Below are 25,099 nucleotides of genomic sequence, written 5' to 3'. Positions count from 1 at the left end.
TGTTTATTAACTTAGGGTCCTTGTACTAAGTAATGATACACTTTGGTGTGTTGTGTTGTCTTAAAACTGTATTGGTGATTGCAAGTGGGTGATTCTGATTTGTGGTCTATGTACCACTATAGCTGCTTTTTGTTTCTTTTCCTATTCACTAAATAATGCCAAAACTCCTGTCATTTCTCTCTCTCTACAATATTATAAAAAAAATATTGGAATTAATGTTTAGGCTTATGATAAGTCACCTGGTTTATGTGGCTTAATAAGAGTGAAAGTAACTCTTTAATAAGGCTTTGGTCAAGATGATTCAAAAATTTATATATGGAACTAATTATTTTCTTATTAAAATTCTAATTGTATAAAAGTAAAGAATTATTATTATGTATAATCGATAAACTAAAATACTAATTTATATATGAGTGCTAATCGAAGTTCCTCTTTTATTTTCATGAGCTTTATCAGATCAGTGTTAATAAATCTATGAATTGCTTGCCCAAGAACCAATGTTTCGTACATTATCTACCAACCATATTAGTTGGTTTAAGAAGCCGGAGTGTGAAACCTGTGTAAAAAGTTGGCGATGTTGGAATAGATTGTTGCTTTTTTTTGTTAGTTTGGTAATAAATTGAGCTATCATGGTACATAACAAGTGGACTGTTTTTTCTTGCATCCGATTTGGTTTTTCATGCAACCTCATATTTAGAGAAAAGGTAAATCTCTGCTATAAATTTTGGAACAGTTAATTTAAAACATATGCTTTTTATTCCAATTTTTATTCTGAAAAAGATAATCTGGAACCGATGATAGATTTAGTAACATCTGTAATTTTATTGCAACAGTCAACAGAGTATAGAGGGATATGGGTTTTTGTGAATTTCGAACCCGATTATCAACATGATCAGCACCTTTAATTAATGAGAAAGTGATCCAAGAAAAATGAAATTACAAATTCCCAAAAGCTCACGGTAAACTCCATGAGCCACATAGTATCGATTATACTTATCAAACTCTCGAATTAACTCGTAAACTTACGTTTCCACATCTGGCTTTCGAGTTAACTCGGAAATAAATTCGTTTTTTACATAATCAGTAAGATATGTAGAATCGCGAGTTTGGAACAGTTATATATTTAATGAAATACATCAAAATTAATGACAATAATCTAAATATTTATATTTTACAATATTTATTTTTGTGAACAATATAATTATAAATTTTATTTATTTAAAGTTTATATAATTTTGTAGACTTATTTGAATTAAGATATTATTTATATAATTTTTTTTCATGTGAAGTAAACTCTTACAAGTTTACGAATTGAGTAAACTTGTAAATTCTCAAATTTAATAACCTTGGAGTACCAATATGACTAAGTCGAATTTACTCGATTCTCACGAGTTTAAGTAAATTCTCAAATTTAATAACCTTGGAGTACCAATATGACTAAGTCTTTGATATGTAAAGGACAATGAAAAGTCAAGAAATAAAGCAACTCCAAGATAATAAATAACACAACATATTTTGAAGGAATCAAAGTATACGCGGTTTAACAAAATCTGACAACCCAAAGTCTATGGCCTTCATGTTTAACTCAGACATGTGTCACAGTTTAAAAGCAAGAAGTTACTTCAAGGCATTTAGAAAGGAAGATAAGATGATATGACCATAATTCTCTTTGCAGGCCTTAGAAATGAAATTATATCAGATTTATAGCATCAAGCGGATAGACATAACAAGGATGAACTCTGCTATCTACTTCAATCTTGATATAATTTTAATATATAATTGAAGTTAATGAAATGAATAACTCTATGTACAAAGTCACAAAAATAATTTATTCTATGCCTAACGATCTATCTTTCAATCTTAGATGTAATACAGATATTCATACATTATAAGAAAGAAAATGGTTTACATTATCAAAATCAGTTAAGGTCTTCAGCTCCGCATTGTGCTTAAGCCTTTCTACATATAAGTTTGAGTCGAGGAAATCGCCAATATTAGATATGTAAGAAATGATGAACGCTTCTCTCTTCTTAAACCAGCCAAATAAGTATTGTTTTGAGCATTCTAGTAACAGGAGATTTCTTTCCAGGCCTTTCCCAAAAGCAACTTGGGGTCTTTCTTTGAATCACAACTTCCGACCGGATGAAGTGTTGTCTCAGAAGCAGAAGATTCTGAACTATTTTGCCTCAAAAGTGAAGGTAACAACACTTCCATGGAATCTTGTAATAGCTTCCTTTGAAGGAACGTTCAGTTGAAGAAGTATGGAGACTCGAGAACCTTCCCCAAGTCAAAATCACCTCTCTTTGGCACAGGAGGGAAAGCTAATCCCGGGTATGATGTCTCAAAACCTTCCAACAACTGTTAACAGATAAAATAATGAGGTTTTCATTCTCCCTCTGTTGGTTTAAAAGGAAAAGGATTTGCATTAAGTAGGATGGTGCTATTATCGTGATGTTTAATATTTGATGCTGAGAAAGTAAGAAATAACTCTTCTCCATGTATTCCGATTACATAAGCCAGTGTTTCTCATAATACAGAAAAACCTTACATTTTCAAGTATTGGCATGTTATAAAGCTCCACAAACTTTTCTCTAAGAATGTGATTCATTTTCTCCACGTCACATGCATGTGTCCAAAACGAGTCATGAACCCCTGCACACACATTTATTTCACAACATTTAAGCACCAAAATATAAAAAAGTATTTTTCTTTAATTAATTTACTTTTCCACCAAAATTTCTCCAGCATGTAGTATATAAAGTGAAAGTTGGACGTAAATATATTTACTGAACCAGATAACTAGATTACGGATTTAACTACAGTGGTTACTAGCATAAATGTGCCTTGAGAATTAGCATCATAGCCTCACTTGAATTTGAATGTAATAAAAAATTGGCGAATTATTTCTCAGCTGTATACACACACACACACGTATGTGTGTATGAAAAAGGGAAGAATACATTACAAGCACAAGTTGTACAATACAATAAAAATAATAATTTTAATACTCCCTCTAGCAAATAAATTGTATGAGCCAGCTTGGAACATATAAACTAAATTCTAGATTCTCTCAAGGGGTGAGAATGTCTGCAAGCTGATCATTAGAGTTGATAAATCCATTACGGAGTTCTTTGGACAATATCTTCTCTTGTAAAATGACAATCAATCTCAATATATAATGTCCCTTCACGAAACAAAAGATTGGAAGCAATATGAAAGACTACTTGATTATCACAATACAACTTCATTTGCTCAACTTCACAAAATTTCAACTCTTAAAGGAGTTGATTAATCCATACAAATTCACAAGTGGCCAAAGTCATAGCTCTATACTCAACTTTTGCATTGGGTTGGGAAAAAATATTATGTTTCTTGCTCTTCCGGGAGACAATATTTCCTCCAATGAATACATCATATCATGTGATAGATCTCGTGAAAATATAACAGCTGACCCAATTTGCATCACAATAACATATAATTTGAGTATTTCCTTTGTCCTCATACAATAATCCTCGTCCTAGAAAATTTTTGGAATATTAGAATGCAAATTACAACATTCTAATGATTAATGTGAGAGTCTTACATGAATTGGCTAACAAATCCAATTATTGCATAAGAAATAGCAAATCTTGTAATGCTAAGATAAATGGTTTTTCCTACCAGCCTTTTATATCCTTCTGGATCTGAAACAGTTTCACCTTGATCCACCATTAACTTGTGATTTGGATCCGTATATCAATAGGCTTGCAATTTGCCAACCCTATCCCTCTAGAGTGTCAGAAGAATTTTTTTCTTTTTTGTTGAAATAAAAACACCTTTCTTATTGAACCAATTCAATACCCAAAAAGTATTTTAAATAACCACGATCTTTGGTCTGCAAATGGTTGAATAAGTATATCATCAACATAGACCATTAGATCTTTAGTTGAGAGATCTTTGTGGCATCATTTCCTGACATAACTATATCATCAACACAGACCATTAGATTCACACATCCTAAGAGAAGTATTCCAATAAAAAACTGAATGATCTATCTCACTTTGTTTCAATCCAAAAGCTTGCATAGAATGACCTATATTACCAAATCAAGCTTGAGGAGATTGTTTCAGGTTATAAAGAGAGTGGTGTAAGTTACACACAAACAAACTCTCCCTGGCAACAAATCCAAGAGGGTGGTCCATGTTGATTTCCTCCTCAAGATCATCATAAAAAATGAACTTTAATGTTAGGTTGAAGTGGTGATTAATAACCATAGCAAGGAAAAATCTAATTGTGCTAATCTAGGCCACAAGAGAAGACGTAGCACAGTAGTAAAATTATATATCTTTTGGCCATCAACCAAACTTTAAGGCAATCAACTTCACCACTAGGCCAAACTCTAACAATAAAGACGCCTCTACAACTAAATGCCTTCTTTCCAAAGAGAAGAGGAACAAGCTCCCACATGTCTTTGCTTCAAGAACCAACCTTTCATCAATGATGGCTTGTCACTTTCAAGGATGGTTAAGTGTCTCATGAATGGTTTTAGGAAAAAATATTGACATATGAAGAAGAAACAAAAGAAGAATAGATGGAGGCAAATAATGGTAACTCAAAAAATTCTAAATAGAATATGTATTACAAGTAGACCAAATATCTATTCTAAGAGCAATAGGTTACTTTGAAGTGGTGTTATGTGAAAGAGTTGATCACGAAGGATCCATCATATGAAACTATTGGAGTAAGATTTGAATAATGAGAGACTTTAGGAAGAGTGGGAGAAGTTTTTTCTGTCTTGCGTGGGAATGTAAGGAGAGATGGAAGAGAAATGCCAGATTGGTTTTCATTCGGGTGGAGTTAGAAGAAACTAAGTCATCGAAGGACCAAAGGTTGGGATAGTGATATCATGTTGAATGTAAGCAAGAACTTCTATGACGACAAAAAGGCATGTCATAATAAATAAAGGTGACATAAGTTTGCATATAGTACCTTTTGATAGTTGGAAAATAACTTTTGTATCTTCTTTGAAGGTAGGAATATTCCAAAAGAAAACATTTAATATCCTTTGCAAAGTTTGTCTAAACCTGGAGACATGAAATTGATAAGACTTTCAAGGTGTATGTTAGGAAAAGGATTCAAAATTAGAAGTTACGAAACAGTTAACAGTGGTTGGACAGTTCATTGGTGGTTAGAGGAAGTTACAAAGTCTAACAGGGGTTAGGGGTTATCTTTTAAGGGAGGAAACAATCCCTTGTTTTGGGTGTGGAGTAGTTTATTCAGAAACAGGTCTTAACCTATGTAGAAGGGAAAATTTGATCACATACATGATCAAAATCTGAGTTCAGATTTCTCAGAATTAGGACCATATATAAATTATCAAGTTTTTTGTTGATATCCTCCAAAAATCAGCCTCAAGAAATCTCTTTAATTATTGTAGCCTAAGTCTTTGCTATACGTGACATTGTGTATTGATTGGTCCATGTGAGAGAGGCTACTCTTTGACTCACATGAAAGAAACATTGAATGTTGTTGGAAGTCCCACGTCGACATGAGATAAGACAAATTTAGAGTATATAAGTAGGTGCAAACCTTATCTTAAAAGTCAGTTTTATAGGGTTGAGTTAGGCTTAAAGTCAGCTTCTTAACATGGTATCAGAGTCATGGGTTAGAGCCTATTCTAACGAGATTGTTCCACCTGCTATCGGACCACCCATTAATGTCTAGTCACATGAAAGAAACATTGAATGTTGTTGGAAGTCCCACGTTGACTTGAGATAAGACAAATTTAGAGTATATAAGTAGGTGCAAACCTTATCTTAAAAGTCAATTTTGTAGGGTTGAGTTAGGCTTAAAGTCAACTTCTTAACATGGTATCAGAGTCATGGGTTAGAGCCTATTCTAATGAGATTGTTCCACCCGCTATCGAACCACCCATTAATGTCTAGTTACATGAAAGAAACATTGAATGTTGTTGGAAGTCCCACGTCGACTTGAGATAAGACAAATTTAGAGTATATAAGTAGGTGCAAACCTTATCTTAAAAGTTAGTTTTGTAGGGTTGAGTTAGGCTTAAAGTCAACTTCTTAACATGGGATCAGAGTCATGGGTTAGAGCCTATTCTAGCGAGATTGTCCCACACGCTATCAGACCACCCATTCATGTCTAGTCTCACGCACGAGATGTATATACCTCGACATGAGGAGAGTGTGTTGGAAGTCTCACATCAACTAGAGATAAGGCCAATTTAAAGTATATAAGTGGGTACAAACCTCACCTTAAAATTCGGTTTTGTGGGATTGAGTTAGGCTTAAAGTCCACTTCTTAAAAAAATGTCATTAACAAAAATATCTTGTGCCTTCTTTTAAAAAGAACATGTCTTAAGGGATCTGAGTATTTATGAGACATCTTGCTAAAATGATTGACATAAAACATGATAGGATATAATAAGATAGGTTTTAATGGGTAATAGGGGTAGGACAGAGCAAACAATTTTAGGAATTAATTGTTGTTGGGTAGTTAGAAGTGGGTTGCCTTTATAAGAAGGCAAGGGGGGTCTGGTAGAGGGAAGTTTTTGGATTTGTGAATTGTTACACTGGAACATTGTCCAGTGGAGGGAGGAAGGCTTCCTTGGGGGTGATTCTTTGTATTCTGATTCACTCATACATCAATAATACATTCTATTCAGTTCTGTTTGGTGTGTTCTTGAAAGAAGGAGAGGGTTGTTCATCAGAATAATATTCAATACTATTGTTGTCCAGTATGTTGCAGGAAATCAAGATTCACATAAAGGGCTCAGAAAAAAGTGAGAAATCTATCATGAAAGGAAAGAAAGATAGTTCAGAGGAAGAGCTGGAGGAAGATAGGGGCAGAGTGCTGCGGAATTGGAGGAAAAAGGTAGAATTGCCTATTTTTGAGGGGATTGATCCAGAGGAATGGATATCCAAAGCAGAGAAAATTTTTGAGATCCAAAATGTGGCAGCAAGGGAAAAATTAAGATTGACCTAAAGTAGCATGGAGGGAGGCACAATCTATTGGCTCAGGGTCTGGAAAAATAAAACCAAGAACCCTGGAAAGAATTGAAAGAGGCATTGATAAGGCGGTTCGGAGGAAGAGTTAGAGGTTTTGCTTTTGAGAAGTTAGCCCAAACTGCAGAAGTCACAGAAGTTGCTGCTGAGAAAGTTGCAGGAGTTGCTGCTGTAGCGGTGGATGACGTGACAAATGTTGGTAGGTATTAGATGTTAAGATGTGAGTTTATGTTAATTGGGCTCAGCCCATTCTGTATTAAGGGCCTTGGCCCATATCTTACATTATAAATAAACTACCCTATGTGTATGCAAAATACACAAGGGAGATTTCTCCCAATCTTCTCCATTATTCACATGGTATCAAAGCCATGGTTAGAGCCTATCCTAGCGATATTTCTTGTTTCTTGGGCATTTCTATTCCACCCATTGTCGGACCGCTATCTGACCACCCAATTTCTACTATTACGCTCAAGATGTCTATACATCGATGTGAAGGGGGAGTGTTGGAAGTCCCACATCGACTAGAGATAAGGCCAATTTATAATATATAAGTGAGGTGCAAACCTCACCTTAAAAGCCGGTGGGGTTGAGTTAGGCTTAAAGTCCACTTCTAACATGGTATCAGAGCTTAGGATTAGTACCAGCTCCACAGTCTCCGGCACACATCACCGCTGTTGTCACCGCCGTCGCCGCTGCCATCGCTTCCGTCGCCGGAGTTCCAGAATCGACCAACAACCACACCTTCGGAATCGTCTCGGCCGGGCGACCACCGTGGTGCAAAGATCGCGGCGAACGGACCACCCATGTGCCACCGCAACAGTCGCCGGAGATTTCTGCCGTCGACCAGGACCGTCGTGATCGCCTTCTAGATCTGTGGTCATTGCGTCAATCAGAGCACTTTGGATTTTTAGGGTTTCTCCCTCTCCATGGCGTCTTCCTCGTCTACAAACTATTGGTGGCTCATCATCCTCATCATCTAATCCCTCAATATACACCAATTATGTGAATGTACACTTATCCATTGACAAGTTAAATGGCACAAATTATGCAACATGGGCGTCCGACATCAAACTTTGGTTGAAGAGTCAGGGGTACATAGATCACCTTACTCAAAATGTGACTACTGCTACCATAGATGACATTTCCCGCTGGATGAAAATTGATGCCCAGTTATGCATTGTTATAAAGTCCACCATTCACTCCTCACTGAAACAAATGTTTCGATCATATGAAACATGTTCAGAAGTATGGGCACAAGCGAAGTTGTTATACACAAATGACACTCAGCGTCTTTATGGTGTTTGTCAAGGCCTATTCACTATTATTGGTCCGTGCAGTCCTGGTCCCATGGCAGAATATTTGGGTAAAGTTCATGCCCTCCTTCATGATTTTAATGAGCTATTACCTCCTGCTTCCACTCCTACTGAAGAACTGGAACAACGATCAAAGTTCTTCATGTTGTTGGCATTATACAGACTCCCTGATGATTTCTCTCATGTCCGTGATCAGATTTTAGGTTCTCCTGTCATACCCAACTTTACTTCTACTTGTTATGCTCTTTTGCGTATACCGAGCAAACCAGTCACTGAGACATCTCCTCATACTGATGATTCCTCGGTTATGGCTGCCCAACGTGATGATCGAAGTCGGTCTCGCAAGCCAAGTAAAGGACGTCCAAAATGTGACCACTGTGGCAAGTTAGGCCACAAAATTGAAAGATGTTATGCGCTTCATGGACGTCCTCCTCGACCTGTAGTAATGGCTTATTCTGATCCACCTCCCCGATCACCGTCTGCAGACCATCCTACTTCATCTAATACCGTAGGAAACCCTGCAATCTTTCACGAATTTCTCAGATGGTATGAGGATCATCAGCACTCTAGTTTCACTATACCTGTATCTGTTGCACGTACAGGTACACCTTTTGTTGGTCTGACTCACTTTCACTGCCTCGGACCTTGGGTCCTTGACTCAGGCGCCACCGATCATATCACTGGTAACAAGTCCTTGTTTTCTTCCTTGTGATGTCCGGATAATTTACCCTCGGTAACAATGGCTGATGGATCTAGAGTCTCATCTCATGGTGTTGGTACTGTTCATATTTTTCTGTCCATATCCATTGATCATGTACTTTATGTCCCTGGGTCTCCCTTCAACTTATTGTCCATAAGTCGTCTAACTCGTGCCCTTAATTGTGTTATTTCATTTACCAAAGATTTTGTTTGGTTGCAGGACCGAAGTTCGAAACACATGATTGGCACAGGATGTGAGTCTCATGGCCTATATCATCTTTGCCTTTCTCCACATGTTGGCGTAATCATGGAGTCACCATCCCTTCTTCATGCTCAGTTAGGTCATCCTAGTCTTGCCAAACTACAGCAACTTGTTTCGAGTTTGTCGAAATTATCAAGTTTGTCGTGTGAGTCTTGTCAGTTAGGAAAGCATACTCGTAGTTCCTTTCCTCGTAGTGTCTCAGAACGAGCGTCGTCCCCCTTTTCATTGGTTCATTATGATATTTGGGGACCTAGTCGTGTTAAGTCCACTTTAGGTTTTCAGTATTTCGTTACCTTCATTAATGACTATTCCAGATGTACTTGGTTGTTTTTAATGAAGAATCGTTCTGAGTTGTTTACTATTTTCCAATCATTTTTCAATGAAATAAAAACACAGTTTAGGGTTTCTATTCGAACTTTACACAATGATAATGGCCGTGAATACCTTTCTCAACCGTTTAAACATTTTATGACTTCTCATGGCATTCTTCACCAGACCTCATGTGCTTATACTCCTCAACAAAATGGGGTGGCTGAGCGCAAGAATAAACACCTTATTGAAACAACTCGTACACTTCTAATTCATGGTCAAGTACCCTCGCGTTTTTGGGGTGATGCAGTTCTCACTGCATGTTATCTTATAAACTGCATGCCATCTTCAGTCCTAGATAACAAAATCCCTGATTCTATCTTATTTCCTCAAGACCCTCTACATCCATTACCTCTTAGAGTTTTTGGGTCTACATGTTTTGTTCATGATTTTAGTCCTGGTCTTGATAAGTTATTTCCTAGATCTCACAAATGTGTCTTAGGATTTCCACGGTCACAAAAGGGCTATAAGTGTTTTTCCCCTTCCCTCAATCGTCATTTTATCTCTGTTGATGTCACTTTTGATGAATCTTCTTTTTACTTTTCACATCTATCTTCTAGTCCTGTACCTCCACTTGCTACTGTTGATATTCCTATTTTCTGTGATCCTCCTCGTGATGCTCCATCCATTTTTCCTTCTCCTTCTTTAGACTCTTCTTCACCACAGGATCGTCCTTCACCACCACCCCTTCAGGTTTATAGTCGCCGCAATCGTCTCCCTCATGGCTCACTTCCATTGCCGCCTCCTGTGTCTCCTCTGGCTCCAGCAAATGAGTCTGACCTGCCCATTGCCCTCCGTAAAGGTATACGCTCTACCCGTAACTCTTCGCCCCATTATACTGTTCTTAGTTACCACAAATTATCTCCATCTTTTTATGCATGTCTCTCATCCATTTCTTCTGTGTCAATTCCCAAGTCTATGGGTGATGCCTTAACTCATCCTGGCTGGCGTCAAGCCATGCTGTATGAATTAAGTGCTTTACAGAAAAGTGGAACTTGGGAGCTTGTCCAATTACCATCTGGAAAGTCTGTTATTGGTTGCAGGTGGGTGTATGCTATCAAGGTTGGCCCTGATGGTACAATTGATCGTCTGAAAGCTCGACTGGTTGCCAAAGGCTACACACAAATTTTTGGTTTGGATTATGGTGATACTTTTTCTCAGTGGCAAAAATGACCTCTGTTCGCCTATTTATTGCCATGGCCGCTCTTCGACAATGGCCTCTTTATCAACTTGATGTCAAAAATGCTTTCCTTAATGGTGATTGGCATGAAGAAATTTATATGGAGCAACCGCCTGACTTTGTTGCTCAGGGGGAGTCATCTGGATTGGTGTGTCGTCTTCGCAAATCCTTATATGACCTAAAACAGTTTCCTCGGGCCTGGTTTGGTAAATTCAGCTGTGTTGTTCAAAAATTTGGTATGTCTCGCAGCGAAGCGGATCATTCAGTGTTCTATCGCCACTCAAGTGCTGGATGTATCTACTTAATAGTGTATGTCGATGACATTGTTCTCACGGGAAGCGACTATCTTGGCATCTCTCAGATGAAACAACACCTTTGTCACCATTTTCAAACCAAAGATCTTGGCAAACTCCGATACTTTTTGGGTATTGAAGTAGCACAATCCAACACTGGTATTGTCATATCTCAGAGGAAGTATGCGTTAGACATCCTAGAGGAAACAAGGTTAATGAACTCTAAATCTGTTGAGACACCTATGGATCCTAACATCAAACTCGTATCAAATCAGGGGGAGCCTTTCTCAGATCCTGAACGGTACAGAAGATTAGTTGGTAAATTAAACTATCTTACTGTTACGCGTCCTGACATTTCCTTCACAGTTAGCATGGTGAGTCAATTCCTAAACTCCCCATGTGAAGACCATTGAGATGTAGTTGTTCGCATACTGAAGTATATTAAAGGATTGGAAAAGGTTTGCTATATGGTCCTAACAACGATACACTATTCAGATGTTGATTGGGCTGGTTCCCCTTCTAATAGGAGATCTACTTCTGGATATTGTGTCTGTATTGGTGGCAACCTGATATCTTGGAAAAGTAAGAAGCAAAGTGTTGTGGCAAGGTCCAGCGCAGAAGCAGAATATAGAGCTATGGCATCAGCTACTTGCGAGCTTGTGTGGCTTAAACAATTACTTAGTGAATTGAAATTTGGAGATGTCACTCACATGACACTTATATGTGGTAATCAAGCTGCTCTCCATAGTAGCTCTAACCCGTCTTCCATGAGAGAACCAAGAACATTGAAGTTGATTGTCATTTTATTCAAGAAAAAATCATATCCGGAGATATCAAGACTGAGTTCGTTAACTCAAGTAACCAGTTGGCAGACATATTCACTAAGTCCTTACGAGGACCTAGAATTGACTATCTTTGTAACAAGCTTGGAACATATGATTTATATGCTCAAGCTTAAGGAGGAGTGTTAGATGTTAAGATGTGTGTTTATGTTAATTGGGCTCAGCCCATTCTGTATTAAGGGCCTTGAGCCATATCTTACATTATAAATAAACTACCCTATGTGTATGCAAAATACACAAGGGAGATTTCTCCCAATCTTCTCCCTTATTCACAGTAGGGAAAATACATCAGGTGAAGACCATGATGAGAAGGTTGTTACTCTTGCTTCTCCAAGTAAAGTTGCAAAAGCTGCTATTTCTGGGAAGGAAAGAGAAGGAGATATCAGTGCAGAAGACAAAAATTGTGATGAAGACACTGTTGGTGTTGCTGCCCAGGAAGTGGCAAAAGCTGCTGTTTCTAGGGGAGATAGTGGCGTAGGTTGTGATGTGTATGTCAAAAAAGTGAAGAAGGGTGAAGACAGAGGAAAGAAAGCAGAATATGGTGGGAACAGGGTGACTGTTATGGCTGGAAATAAAGTAGAAGATGCAGTTGTCTGGGGTGGGAAAAAGATATGGTTGTCACAAACATATAAAACACTAGAAGATCAATGGCAGGGATATTTCTTTGCAGGGCTGCAATATAACATTCAGAGGAAACAATTAGCTCAACATGATGATGATGAAGGAATTGGATGGTCAGATCAACAAGTTCTTTCCTTTTTAGCTTCTAGGATGAACAAATCTGGGCAAGGAGAGGGCTTCACCAGTACTGCTGCTATAAAAATACAAAAAAGGTTTTGGGGGTGGAAGAAGAGAAAAGAATTCTTGATCATTCATCAGAAAAGAGTTAAAATCCAGGCCCATGTAAGTGGTCACCAGGTCAGAAGGCAGTATAGAACAATCATATGGTCCATGGGAATTCTGGAAAAGAAGCAACTCTTAAAGGAGTCAACAATTCTTTCATATAGACCACCACCCAAGCCTCTAGACCTGAATTGGAGGGCAGCAGCCAGTGGGTTCCCTTCCTATGATGAAGATGAGCCATGGGAACAAGCATTACTGTACCAACCTTGAAGATAAGGTTGTTTTGCAGCAACAGCACATAACAGGAAACTCAGTTCCTAACATTGAAATTGTCTTCACAGATCAAAATAGATTTCTATTTTCAGATGGTCATGATATGGTTGACTAAGGAATCACAACTCCACAAAGGTAAACCAAGATAAGTAGTTTTTCCAGTTGTCATGGCAATAGGAATAGCAGAAATAGAAGGCATACACTTCCATCCCTTCCTAGGTTTACACTGCCTTCGAACAAGAAAATATAAGTATTAAACAAATATTCTATATTTTTGCAACTTTAGATCGAAATTTTGAATATGCTTTAGGATTTTGTTAGTGAAAGGAGAACTTAAAACCTGCGAAACTTAAACCAGCATCCCTACAGGCAAGAGCAGTCATCATCATGTGTGAACTGTCCAGTGAATGTATGAAGTTTGGGGGAAATGCAGATTTCTGTTTCTTGGCATCTACCTGGAATGTGAATAGTTTTAATTGAAAATATCAACAGAAAGGAAAGCTGCAAAAATGAGGACGTGTACACTTACTGTGTTACCCTCTCGTCTCAAAGCCAAAAATTGAAGAGATGTTTTTATCTGCAGTCAATGGCGAGATTCATAACTGTCATGCCTCAAGATAGTTAAAATATCCTTAAACTATTATTTTTGATTCAAATGTATAATTATTGGTTGTCTTGGGTTTTTACAGCTTCTTTCACAGCGCCTGCAAATCTATATAGCTTATGCTAGGAATATTTTGTAAATGGGCTTGGGCCCTGTTATGTATTTATGTTCCTCAGCTGTATTCATATACACAAGGGGATGATATCACGTGAATATTTACCATTTCTCTCTACAGCCTAAAAGAAGTGCTTCTTAATACTAGTGTTGAGCTCTGAGAAGCAAACAAGCACACAACATTATAATGGCTGAGAGATTATGAGGAAATATCAAAAGGTCATACCGAAATAGTTTGAAATGCAGTGGAGTCTTACAGCCACCAAGATTAATTTATTACATATTCCGCAGGTAACTGACTGGTCATAGTCTATCTCCATTGCATTGCCTAATAGCCAGAATTTGTTGAGGTATCACACAATTGATAGACTATTGGGTTAAATAAATCACCAAACATCTCAAAAGTTACTGAAGTGACGAGTCACCAAAGCAAGTAATACAAAATATGTAGTTTGTAGAGAATAACGGTTATGAATATTAGCATAACAACTGGTCAAGAAATGGTGAAACACGTACAATTACAGCCATATGGTAGCAACATATTGAAGAAAGATCTACAGTTCCATGACAATCCATTAACACATCAACCCATTGCATAATGTCACATAAGTTACCATTTTAAGTGGGCTTTTAACAAAATTCGTTCTTTTAACCAGTTAGGTGGATATCTTCCATTGTATATTTAGTATGATGGTTTTAACTTGTCACTGTTCAGTAAATTAATGCCTATAACATAAAGAAAAGAGGAGAAGTGGGGAGGGAGGGCCCAGAATCACGTTTTATAAAAGCTTACAGATGACGCTCAGTTTTACAGTATGGTTGTATAACTATTAGGATCCCGGCAACCAAACCATAGAAACTTGATGAACGTTTGGCAAGTATACCAATCGTTATTGTAGTAACAAAATATCGTCCTCTGGGATTGAATGAGTTGATTACTAAATTTACTCATTCACGTAATTTTGAGCAACAAAAATATCAAGTGAAATGATGAACATAAGCAAATGATGGGAATTCAAATAATATAAACAATGTTAGAGAATTGATTTCACACCTATTCATATAAATTCCTACCCTTTCCAATTGATGTGCGAATTATAATTATCCACTTGAGTTTATTAAGAGCTTGTTTATCCCTAATTTCTTAGACAGAAAAACTTATCCATTGAATTCTAACCCCAAATCCCTTAGGTCAGTTACAAAATTCAATAAAATCAGAAGAACAATTATTATCTCAATTGCAAACTAATTAGTTGTACCCAATTTTCCAATTGTGACAACATCTAATCTGTTCTATTTATAATAGCAAACAATCCCCAATTTTCCAATTGTGAAATTGCTCATAGAATAGACATTAGAACATAAACAAAACACTGTGATAATTAAAATTACTAACCATCAATTATAATCAAAAAGTACTACATCAATCCTCTAATAAAAGGAAAATTAGTTCTACATAATGTAAAATTCCAAAGAAAAACTAAAAGAAGTGTAGAAGCTCTTCAGTCCATGTTGATGTGCGTCATCTCACCCCCTAATTTCACGTCCCAAAAATCCTTTTCTTTTTTTATTAGTTTTCCACTCATTCCCCCTTTTTAGGAGAGGGGTTACTCCCTCTAAGTAACTGCCCTTCATTTCTCTATTTTTTAATTTCTTTAAATTCATGTAATATTAAAGGTTAGTAACTGCTCTGAAAAATTTCAGAACTCATGGAAAAATCCACAATTTGCTTGTGCTCTTCTTTGGTTTCAATTATGCACTTTCTGAAGTAAATCCACAAGTTGTGGTAAAAGCCACAACTCAATAGTGGAACTCTTTGTTTTGCCTTCTATTTCTCTCAAGATAAATCCATGGAAACTTTCACAGCTCAGTTGTGAAACTCTCTGTTTTGCCTCTACATTTTGGAGCAAAATCCACATAACTACAGCTAGGCTGTGGAACTCTTTGGTTTCATCTCTGCATCTTGAATATCAATTCTTCCCAAGTTGTGATTTTGACACTTAGAATCACAAATCTACAAGAAAAACACAAAATCCAAATGTATGATCCGAAACAAAGATAATGTATGATGAAATCATTAAATTAATGCAATTATGTATGCAAATGGCCTAAACTAAGATATGAATACAATTACATTTTATTCACAAATCAAAATACCCCAAGCTTAGACTTTTGCTTGTCCTCAAGCAAAGAGAATTAAACTAACACAGAATGATAATGCACACATAATGATGAATGAATTTAAATGGAAATATACCCTCTCATCCAAGTCTAGTTCAAACAATGATATTCCTCAAGCACACACTTCACAATGTTTCTAGAATGATGACTAACTTATTGGGTCCCTTGGTGCAATTACTTAGTTGAGGTATGACACAAGACATCAAGGCAAATAATTTTTGAAATTTTTTTTTAAAGGATTTTCTATTAGGTTCCTGCCTTAGAAGATACTTACCTGCCAACTAAGCATGGATCTTCCACTCAATTGTTTTTTTTTCTTGTCACACTCAGTTTCAAAGGAGTGTCTCTTCGCCAGTAACATATAGTCTCCAAGGGGTGTCAATTTATTCACTCAATTTTCTTTTCATTTTTTTTGACAGACAAATATCCAGTAACCAAGTGTAGTGAGTGTCACCATAGAAACCTAACAAAAAAAATATTTTCTATCATTTATGTACATCTCAAAAATCATCTTCCTTAAGTGTCAAATTTCACTGTGTAGTGCGTGAAGTTTCCTAACAAGCAATCACAAATAGATATTCACATTATGCTTAGAAAATATCATTGAACAGACATAGAACTTAGAGTTGAGATGATACATTTCCATTTAAACATGAGATGTAATATGCAAATGTAAAAATGATGTAAGATGCCATGCATAAGAACACCCCAAGCTTAAATATTTACATGGTCCCCAATGTATAGAAAATAATAAGTGTAGGGGGCTACAACTCACAAGATTACTGATGACGAGAATAGAGCATGGTGAGAACGTCTTGCAAGAGTTGTTCCACATTTTTCTGATGGAGAAGTTGAGTATCTTGAAACCGTATGAACTCTTGATAATGTTGGAGTTGTTGAGTTTGGAGTTCAGTAATGGACTACTGAAGATGAAGGGTGTCAAAAGAAGAAGGCATAGAAATGGGAGGAATGTGAGATGAGGGAGCACGAGCATGAGGAAAGGTATTTCGGCATTGAGATCCAGAGGAAATCCATCTATCTTTACCATGCACCGTAGTGAACTCAGGATTAGGAAGAGGTTGAGGTGGCATGCCTATAATATCACTCATGACCAAGCAATACCGATCATTCCTTTTAACCAAACACTTTTCCATCAGAAAAATGTGGAACAACTCTTGCAAGACGTTCTCACCATGCTCTGCTCTCGTCATCAGTAATCTTGTGAGTTGTAGCCCCTACACTTTTTATTTTCTATACATTGGGGACCATGTAAATATTTAAGCTTGGGGTGTTCTTATGCATGACATCTTATATAATTTTTACATTTGCATATTGCATCTCATGTTTAAATGGAAATGTATCATCTTAACTCTGAGTTCTATTTTTGTTCAGTAAGCATATTTTCTAAGCATACCGTGAATATCTATTTGTGACTGCTTGTTGGTAAACTTCACACACTACACAGTGAGATTTGACACTTAAGGAATATAACTTTTGAGATGTACATAAATGATAGAAAATATTTTTTTTGTTAGGTTTCTATGGTGACACTCACTGCACTTGGTTACTGGATAATTGTCTGTCAAAAAATTAAAAAAAAATTGAAAAAAATTGAAAAAAAAAATTGAGTGAATAAATTGATACCCCTTTGGGGAAGAGACACTCCTTTGAGAATGAGTGTTGCAAGAAAAAGAGAAAACAATTGAGTGGAAGATCCATGCTTAGTTGGCAGGTAAGTGTCTTCTAAGTGAGGAACCTAATAGAAAATCCTTCTAAAGAGAAACTAAAATTCCAAATATTATCTGCCTTGATGTCTAGTGTCATACCTCAACTAAGTAATTGCACTTAGGGACTCAATAAGTTAGTCATCATTCTAAGAACATTGTGAATTGTGTGCTTGAGGAATATCATTGTTTGAACTGAACTTAAGATGAGAGGGTATATTTCCATTTAAATTCATTCATCATTCTATGTGCATTATCATTCTGTGTTAGTTGAATTCTCTTTGCTTGAGGACAAGCAAAAGTCTAAGCTTGGGATATTTTGATGTGTGAATAAAATGCAATTGCATTCATATCTTAGTTTAGGTCATTTGCATACACAATTGCATTAATTGAATGATTTCATCATGCATATCTTTGTTTCGGATCATACATTTGGATTTTGTAATTTTCTTGTAATTAGTGATTCTAAGTGTCAAAATCACAACTTGGGAAGAATTAATGTCCAAGATGCAGAGATGAAATCAGAGAGTTCCACAACTGAGCTGTGAAAGTTTTCACAACCTGTGGATTTATCTCGAGAGAAATAGAAGGCAAAACAGAGAATTCCACAAGTGAGTTGTGGCTTTTACCACAACTTGTGGATTTACTTCAGGAAGTGCAGAATTGAAATTAGATAAGAGCCCAAGCAGATTGTGGATTTTTCCATAAGTTGTGAACTTTTTCAGAGCAGCTACTAACCTTTCATATTAAGTAGATTCAAAGAGATTAAAAAATAGAGAAATGAAGGGCAATTACTTAGAGGGAGTAACCACTCTCCTAAAAAGGGGAATGAGTGGAAAAGTGAAAAGAGGATTTTGGGACGTCATTTTGGAAGGGGGGCGAACATAAAAAAGGACGGAACACCTTCTACACTGCTTCTTCTTCTTCTTTTGAGTTTTTCTTCATAATTTTTACATTATGCAAAACTAATTTCCTTTTTGTTAGAGGATTGATGTAGTACTTTTGATTATAATTTCTGAACCTTTTCAATTGATGTTTAGTAATTTTAATTATCCTAGTATTCTATTTATGTTCTAATGTCTATTCTATGAGCAGTTTCACAATTGAGAAATTGGGGATTGTTTGCGATTATAAATAGAACAGATTAGATGTTGTCACAATTGGGAAATTGGGCACAACTAATTAGTTTGCAATTGAGATAATAATTGTTTTTCATGATTTTATTGAATTTTCTAACTGACCTAAGGGATTGGGGGTTAGAATTCAATGGATAAGTTTGGCGGTCTAAGGAATTAAGGGTAAACAAGCTCTTAATAAACTCAAGTGGGTAATTATAATTGACACATCAATTGGAAAGGGGAAAATTTATATGAAAAGGTATGAAATCAATTTTTTAACATTGTTTATATTATTTGAATTCCCATCAATTTTTTATGTTCATCATTTCACATGATATTTTTTGTTGCTCAAAAATTACGTGAATTAGTAATCTAGTACTCAGCTCATTCAATCCTAGAGGATGATGCTTTATTACTACAATAATATCTTCCATTGTATATTTAATATGATGGTTTTAACTTGTCACTTCATTCAATCCTAGAGGATGATGCTTTATTACTACAATAATATCTTCCATTGTATATTTAGTATGATGGTTTTAACTTGTCACTGTTGAGTAAATTAATGCCTATAACATAAAGAAAGGAGGGGAAGTGGGGAGGGGAGCACAGGGCCCAGAATCACGTTTTATAAAAGCTTACCAGATGACGCTCAGTTTTACAGTATGGCTGTATAACTGGAAGACCAAGAGGAGTGGTCCAGCTAACAAGATGATTTTCGGAAGTAATCACCTATCAAAATTTTAAGGTCCCATCATTCAGGAATAGAAAGAAAGCTTGAAAACATGCAGGAACACACACAACAGTGCCAAAATTTGAAGTTTAACATGGCTGAGACCAAACCTTTGCACAATCACCAAGCCAACGCATGATGACACGTGCAGCTCCAAAAATTTCTCCAAGGGCAGTTAATGTCACCTATAAAATGATTATCAGAATATAACTACACAAATCTGTAATAACAACTAAGCAAAAAGAACAAAACAGAAAAACGAAAAAGATTCACTTAACCAAAAAATACAAAGAGAGATATCTCTAACAACTAATAGAAAAGATGCAAAGAGAAATATCTCTAACAGCAGAATAGAGCAGATTTATTGTATAAGCATTATTTTGCATGTTGGTTCACATGTATTGCACTTTCTAACAGCTAACATAGGTCTGATAACATGGCTGAAACTTACTTTAGCAGCATAGCAAGCTGCAGTAAATAAAAGTTGTTCATCATTAATAAGGCCTTTCTCCTGTAATCTTCTCTTCATTTGCTCTCGTGCACCAACAAAAGTAACACCATAAACCGAGGTCATCACCGTCTGCTTGACCAGCTTTCTGTCAATCTGAAAGTTACCAAAAGTTGGGTGAGTGAAAAGAAGAGATTATACCTAATTGGAGGAACCTATATTTTAATTAATATTGACCTGATCAATTAAAACTCTTGCCAACAAAGCATTTGGATAGACAGCTGGATCTTTGTTACTGTCCCTTCTCATAATATCATGAACCCTGCTCAAATATTCAAGTAAAAATTAGATACTGATTATCCACAGTAAGTTGGTAAAATTAATTGTATAGTGCACTTAGTACTTTGTTAGGGTGTAGACAAACTACTACTTGTATGATAATATAGTAAGTATATTCAAGCAAAGTAGGTCACGAGGTAACATATTTTAACCAAAAAATCTATATGACTGATATTAGTATTTCAATGCAGTTATGAAAAAATGCATTTTGCATTCAGACTTCAACAAGGGATTAATGTAATGATTATGAGCTTGAAATAATATACCCTGAAACAGTGGTTTGAATGTGAAGTGTATAAGATGCTGATAATGGATTTAACATACCTAACAGCAATCTCTGAGTAAACGTCAGCTGGTCTCTCACTAGCCACCAAGTTAACAGCAGCAGCCTCCAGCTGACAAATAATTTTTATTCCAGAAAAGTCAGAATAGAAAATATTATAGAATAATTAATCAGTTTAATTGCCCTTATCAAAATAATTTATGAAAGTGAACACATAAATACTTAATAACTTAGATAAACAGATTCATGTGCTCCTCTAATTGTTGTGCTTTGGTTGCAACTTTAGATTGACTTCTCGCTAACAAACACTTTAGTTGCTGTTGAAATATAATCAGTTATTCAGTATTGAAATTACAGGTCCAACTGACTCACGTGTCCGGGAAATAGAGAGTCTGTATAAAGCATATCTATCTTTTAAGTAGATTAACAAGAAGAAAGAAGAGTCCTCTATAACACAATAAGTCAGAAGGCTGCTCTGACTCATCGGAGTTCATGATTAACAATTGGGAGAATGGGGAAGAAACTAACGATAATAAAATATTATTGATAAAACACCAATTGTAATAGATGGTAAATAGACTTAAATAACACCATGTTACAGAAATTACAGCAATTTCATGCTGTTCTAAAGTTCAGAAACTCATATAGAGGCTCTGCGAGTCCAGAAACTGTCTAACAGCACACATAACTGTCTCCTAACACTCAAACATAAAAGTGAAAATGATAACTGCTCCATAAACTGTCACATATCAGTTATTAAAACTGAGTTTTGGCATTATGGTACAGTCAAACCTCCCCAGCTCTTTATTGGTGATTATAATGAAATTCTGCACATTAGTGAAACAACAAAGTTGGAAGAATCAAGCCGTGAGTTTAACACGAGCCTTCAGAGAGCCATTGGTAGACTATACCTGTTAAGTTCCTGATTTGGGGAACCTAATCAGGAACTCTTCTCACACAAGCAACAAGGAAAAACAGAAGAGAAAAGAATAGTGTCGTATCTTATTCACAAAGAATTGTATATGCATCAGTGATACAAGAGGCTTAACCCTCCTCCACAGGACTTAACCTGTTAACCAACTAACTGTCAAAAACAATAATATCCCCCTGCCAACTACCCAACTTCTATTTATACTAATACCTCCTCAGCTCCCTTAACTGACTAACCCCTCTAACTCGCCTTCCTATTTCTCCTCTCATATACAATCCACCCCTGTTTACCCTTAGGTCTATCAATACCTGCCTCCTGAAGTCCAAACTTGTCCCCAAGGTTGAAATCAGGGTATTGTTCCCTGATCGTGACTTCATCTTCCCAGGTTGCACCGTCTGAGCCTCCAACTTGCCACTCTATCAGCAACTGTGGCACTTCCACATCTCCTTGTTGTAGCTGCCGCTTTCCCAACACGTTCACTGGCCAGAACGATGGCCCTTCTCCTTGTAGCTCCTGCGGCAACTCCTTCTCCACCCCTTGCGTGCCTACCGCTTTCTTTAACTGGGAAACGTGGAAGACGGGGTGTATCCTGGCTGTCTCTGGAAGCTGCAGCTTGTATGCTGCCTCCCCCACCTTCTGGATTATTTGAAAAGGACCGAAATACCTGGCTGCCAACTTTGAATGAAGTCTGGTTGGCATTGAAGATTGCCTATGAGGTCTTATCTTCAAGAAAACCCAATCTCCCACTTCAACATTTGCTGGTCTTCGCCTCTTGTTTGCCTGTCTCACCATTACTTCTTGGGCCCTCTCCAAATGAAAACGCAATTTTCTAAACGCTTCATCACGGGTTTGAAGCTCCTGGCTCACTGCTTCTACCAAAGTCTCCCCCGGAATAAATCGATGCAGAGAGGGGGGTGGTCTCCCATAAACCGCTTCAAACGGAGTGCACCTTATAGCCCCCTGAAAGCTGGTATTATACCAGTACTCCGCCCATGGTAAGACGGCCATCCACCCCTTTGGTTGCTCAGAGCAAAAGCACCGAAGATATCCCTCCAACACCCGATTCACCACCTCTGTCTGCCCATCGGTTTCGGGGTGATACGCAGTACTCATTTTGAGTTGCGTCCCCTGTCCTTTGAATAATTCCCTCCAAAAGTTGCTAAGAAATATTGGATCCCGATCACTAACGATGGACTGAGGTACCCCATGTAACCGGACGACTTCCCGGATGAAAACTTCCGCTACTGTTCGGGCTGTGTAAGGATGTTTAAGCGGAAGGAAATGAGCGTATTTGCTCAAACGGTCCACCACCACCAATATCGCATCGTACCCCTGTGACTTCGGTAGCCTCACGATAAAGTCCACGCTCAATTCCTCCCACACAGCATTCGGAATTGGCAATGGCTGTAACAGCCCTTGAGGAGAAGAAGAGAGGTATTTATGTTGTTGACATACAACGCACCTGGCTACAAACTCCGTCACGTCCTTCTTCATTCCAGCCCAATACAGGGACTGTGCTATGCGCCTGTAAGTCCGGTAAACTCCTGAGTGGCCTCCTGTCTGTGTCACATGAAATTCGGCAACCAATTTGGGAATCCATTTTGATTGGGCCGACAGCACCAATCGTCCCTTATGGTGTAGTCTTTCATGTTCTAGGGTATACGCTGGGTGGGTATTAGGGTCCCTCTTTATATCTTCCATTACTCTCTGTAAGAAGTCATCAATTTCTACTTCTCGCACCACCTCCTCAAAATCCTGCCAGAAGGGTCTGGCCAGCACGCCCAGTTCTTTTTCTTCATCCTCTTCCCCCTCATATTTTCTAGACAGGGCATCTGCAGCTTTATTCGCAGCCCCTGCTTTGTAAACTATCGGGAAGTCGTATCCCAACAGCTTTGCGATCCAGTCCTGTTGATTTTTGGGTGGTAATACGTTGCTCCAGCAAATGTCGGAGGCTTTTTTGATCAGTATGAACGATGAATTTCTGCCCGACGAGGTAAGGCCGCCAATGTTGTATGGCCAATACTAGAGCCATTAATTCCTTCTCGTATATTGACTTGCTCAACTTCCCCTCGGATATCGCCTTGCTAAAATAAGCTATGGGCCTCCTCTCCTGCATCAAAACTGCCCCCACTCCTCGGCCGGAAGCATCACATTCGATGTGGAATGGCTGCTTAAAATCGGGCAGTGACAGCACGGGTGTTGTCGTCATCGCCTTCTTTAACGTCTTCCAAGCCTCCTCTGCCTCTGCGTTCCAAGTAAACCCACCTTTCTTTAGCAGTTCCGTCAGAGGTCTGGCGAATTTTCCGTAGTCTCGGACGAATCGCCGGTAGTACCCGGTCAACCCCAAGAACCCTCTCAAGCTCTTTACTGTTCTTGGTCTTTCCCACTCCACTATGGCCTTTATTTTATCGTCGTCCATTTCCACGCCCTTGCTGGAAATGACATGCCCCAAATATTTAACTTGGGTTTGCCCGAATTCGCTCTTCCTCCGGTTAGCCACCCACCGTTCTCGCTTCAACGTCGACAGCACGCTCGCTACATGCTCAAGATGTTCCTTCCAATTACCGCTGTAAATCAGTATGTCATCGAAGAACACCAAGACATACTTTCGCAAATAGGGCCGGAGAAGACTGTTCATTGAGCTCTGGAACGTCGCCGGCGCGTTGGTGAGTCCGAATGGCATTACTGCGAATTCGTAGTGCCCCTGGTGTGTTCGAAAAGCCGTCTTCTCAATGTCCTCCTCGTGCATGCGTATTTGATGATATCCGACCTTCAAATCGATTTTTGAGAAGAAAGTCCCTCCTTTCAGTTCGTCCAGCAACTCCTCGATGACGGGAATGGGAAATTTGTCTGGCACAGTCGCGCGGTTGAGGGCCCGGTAGTCTACACAGAAACGCCAGCTGCCGTCTTTTTTCTTCACCAGAATTACCGGACTCGAATACGGACTGTGACTTGGTCGGACCACCCCCGTCCGGAGCATCTCGGCGATCTGCTGCTCTATCTCGGTCTTCATCACGTGCGGGTACCGATAGGGTCTGACGTTGACGGGGTCACTTCCTTCTTTAAGTGTTATCCGATGTTGCATGCCTCTGTTAGGTGGCAAGCTGGTGGGCTCAGCAAACACCACGTCATATTGGTCTAGAAGCTGCTCCATTTCCTCCTTCTGCTTTTCTGTAAGGCCCACATACTTCTGGCCGCTATTATGGGCCTCAATGGAGCCCAATTCCCAGACCATCATCCAAGCTTCTGCATTGTTTATTTTTAATAAAGCCTTGGGTCCCACCACCTTTCGTTCCAACTTGGGATCCCCTCTCACAGTTATCTTCTTCTCTCCTTGCCGATATACCATTGTAAGTTTTCCCCAATCTACAGTCACTTCCCCCAGCTTCTTCAGCCATTCAATGCCTAGTATTATTTCCACTCCCCCAAGCTCAAAAAGGTAAAATTGTTCTACAATTTCGGTGCCCCCCAGCTCCAAAACTACTTGCTCACAACACCCGCTAATCTTTTTCTTCTGACCGTCCCCCAAACTGACGAAATAAGGTT

General features: G+C 38.0%; 1 protein-coding gene across 6 annotated transcripts in view; it reads right to left on the bottom strand.

The window, feature by feature from the left end:
* Positions 1-1,736: 1,736 nt before the first annotated feature.
* Positions 1,737-25,099, bottom strand: part of LOC108343354 (DNA-directed RNA polymerase 3B, chloroplastic) — a 41,719-nt gene continuing 18,356 nt past the window's right edge. For 3 of the 6 annotated variants that reach the window (XM_052874888.1, XM_017581588.2, XM_052874896.1), the window contains 9 exons: positions 20,664-20,734; positions 20,238-20,322; positions 20,004-20,156; positions 19,663-19,737; positions 19,462-19,551; positions 13,608-13,655; positions 13,419-13,533; positions 2,549-2,652; positions 1,737-2,358 (listed from right to left, as the gene is read on the bottom strand). In XM_052874888.1, coding sequence (XP_052730848.1) covers positions 2,248-2,358; positions 2,549-2,652; positions 13,419-13,533; positions 13,608-13,655; positions 19,462-19,551; positions 19,663-19,737; positions 20,004-20,156; positions 20,238-20,322; positions 20,664-20,734 — 852 coding nt within the window. In that variant the 3' untranslated portion in view covers positions 1,737-2,247. Of the gene's footprint in view, positions 2,359-2,548; positions 2,653-13,418; positions 13,534-13,607; positions 13,656-13,902; positions 13,954-14,022; positions 14,125-19,461; positions 19,552-19,662; positions 19,738-20,003; positions 20,157-20,237; positions 20,323-20,663; positions 20,735-25,099 lie in introns of those variants that run through there. The other 3 variants (XR_008247823.1, XR_008247824.1, XR_008247821.1) reach the window with 3 other exon arrangements.

This window comes from Vigna angularis, chromosome 1 (assembly GCF_016808095.1).
Source record: "Vigna angularis cultivar LongXiaoDou No.4 chromosome 1, ASM1680809v1, whole genome shotgun sequence".
Classification (NCBI taxonomy): Eukaryota; Viridiplantae; Streptophyta; class Magnoliopsida; order Fabales; family Fabaceae; genus Vigna; species Vigna angularis.
This window is presented reverse-complemented; position numbering and strand designations above follow the sequence as displayed.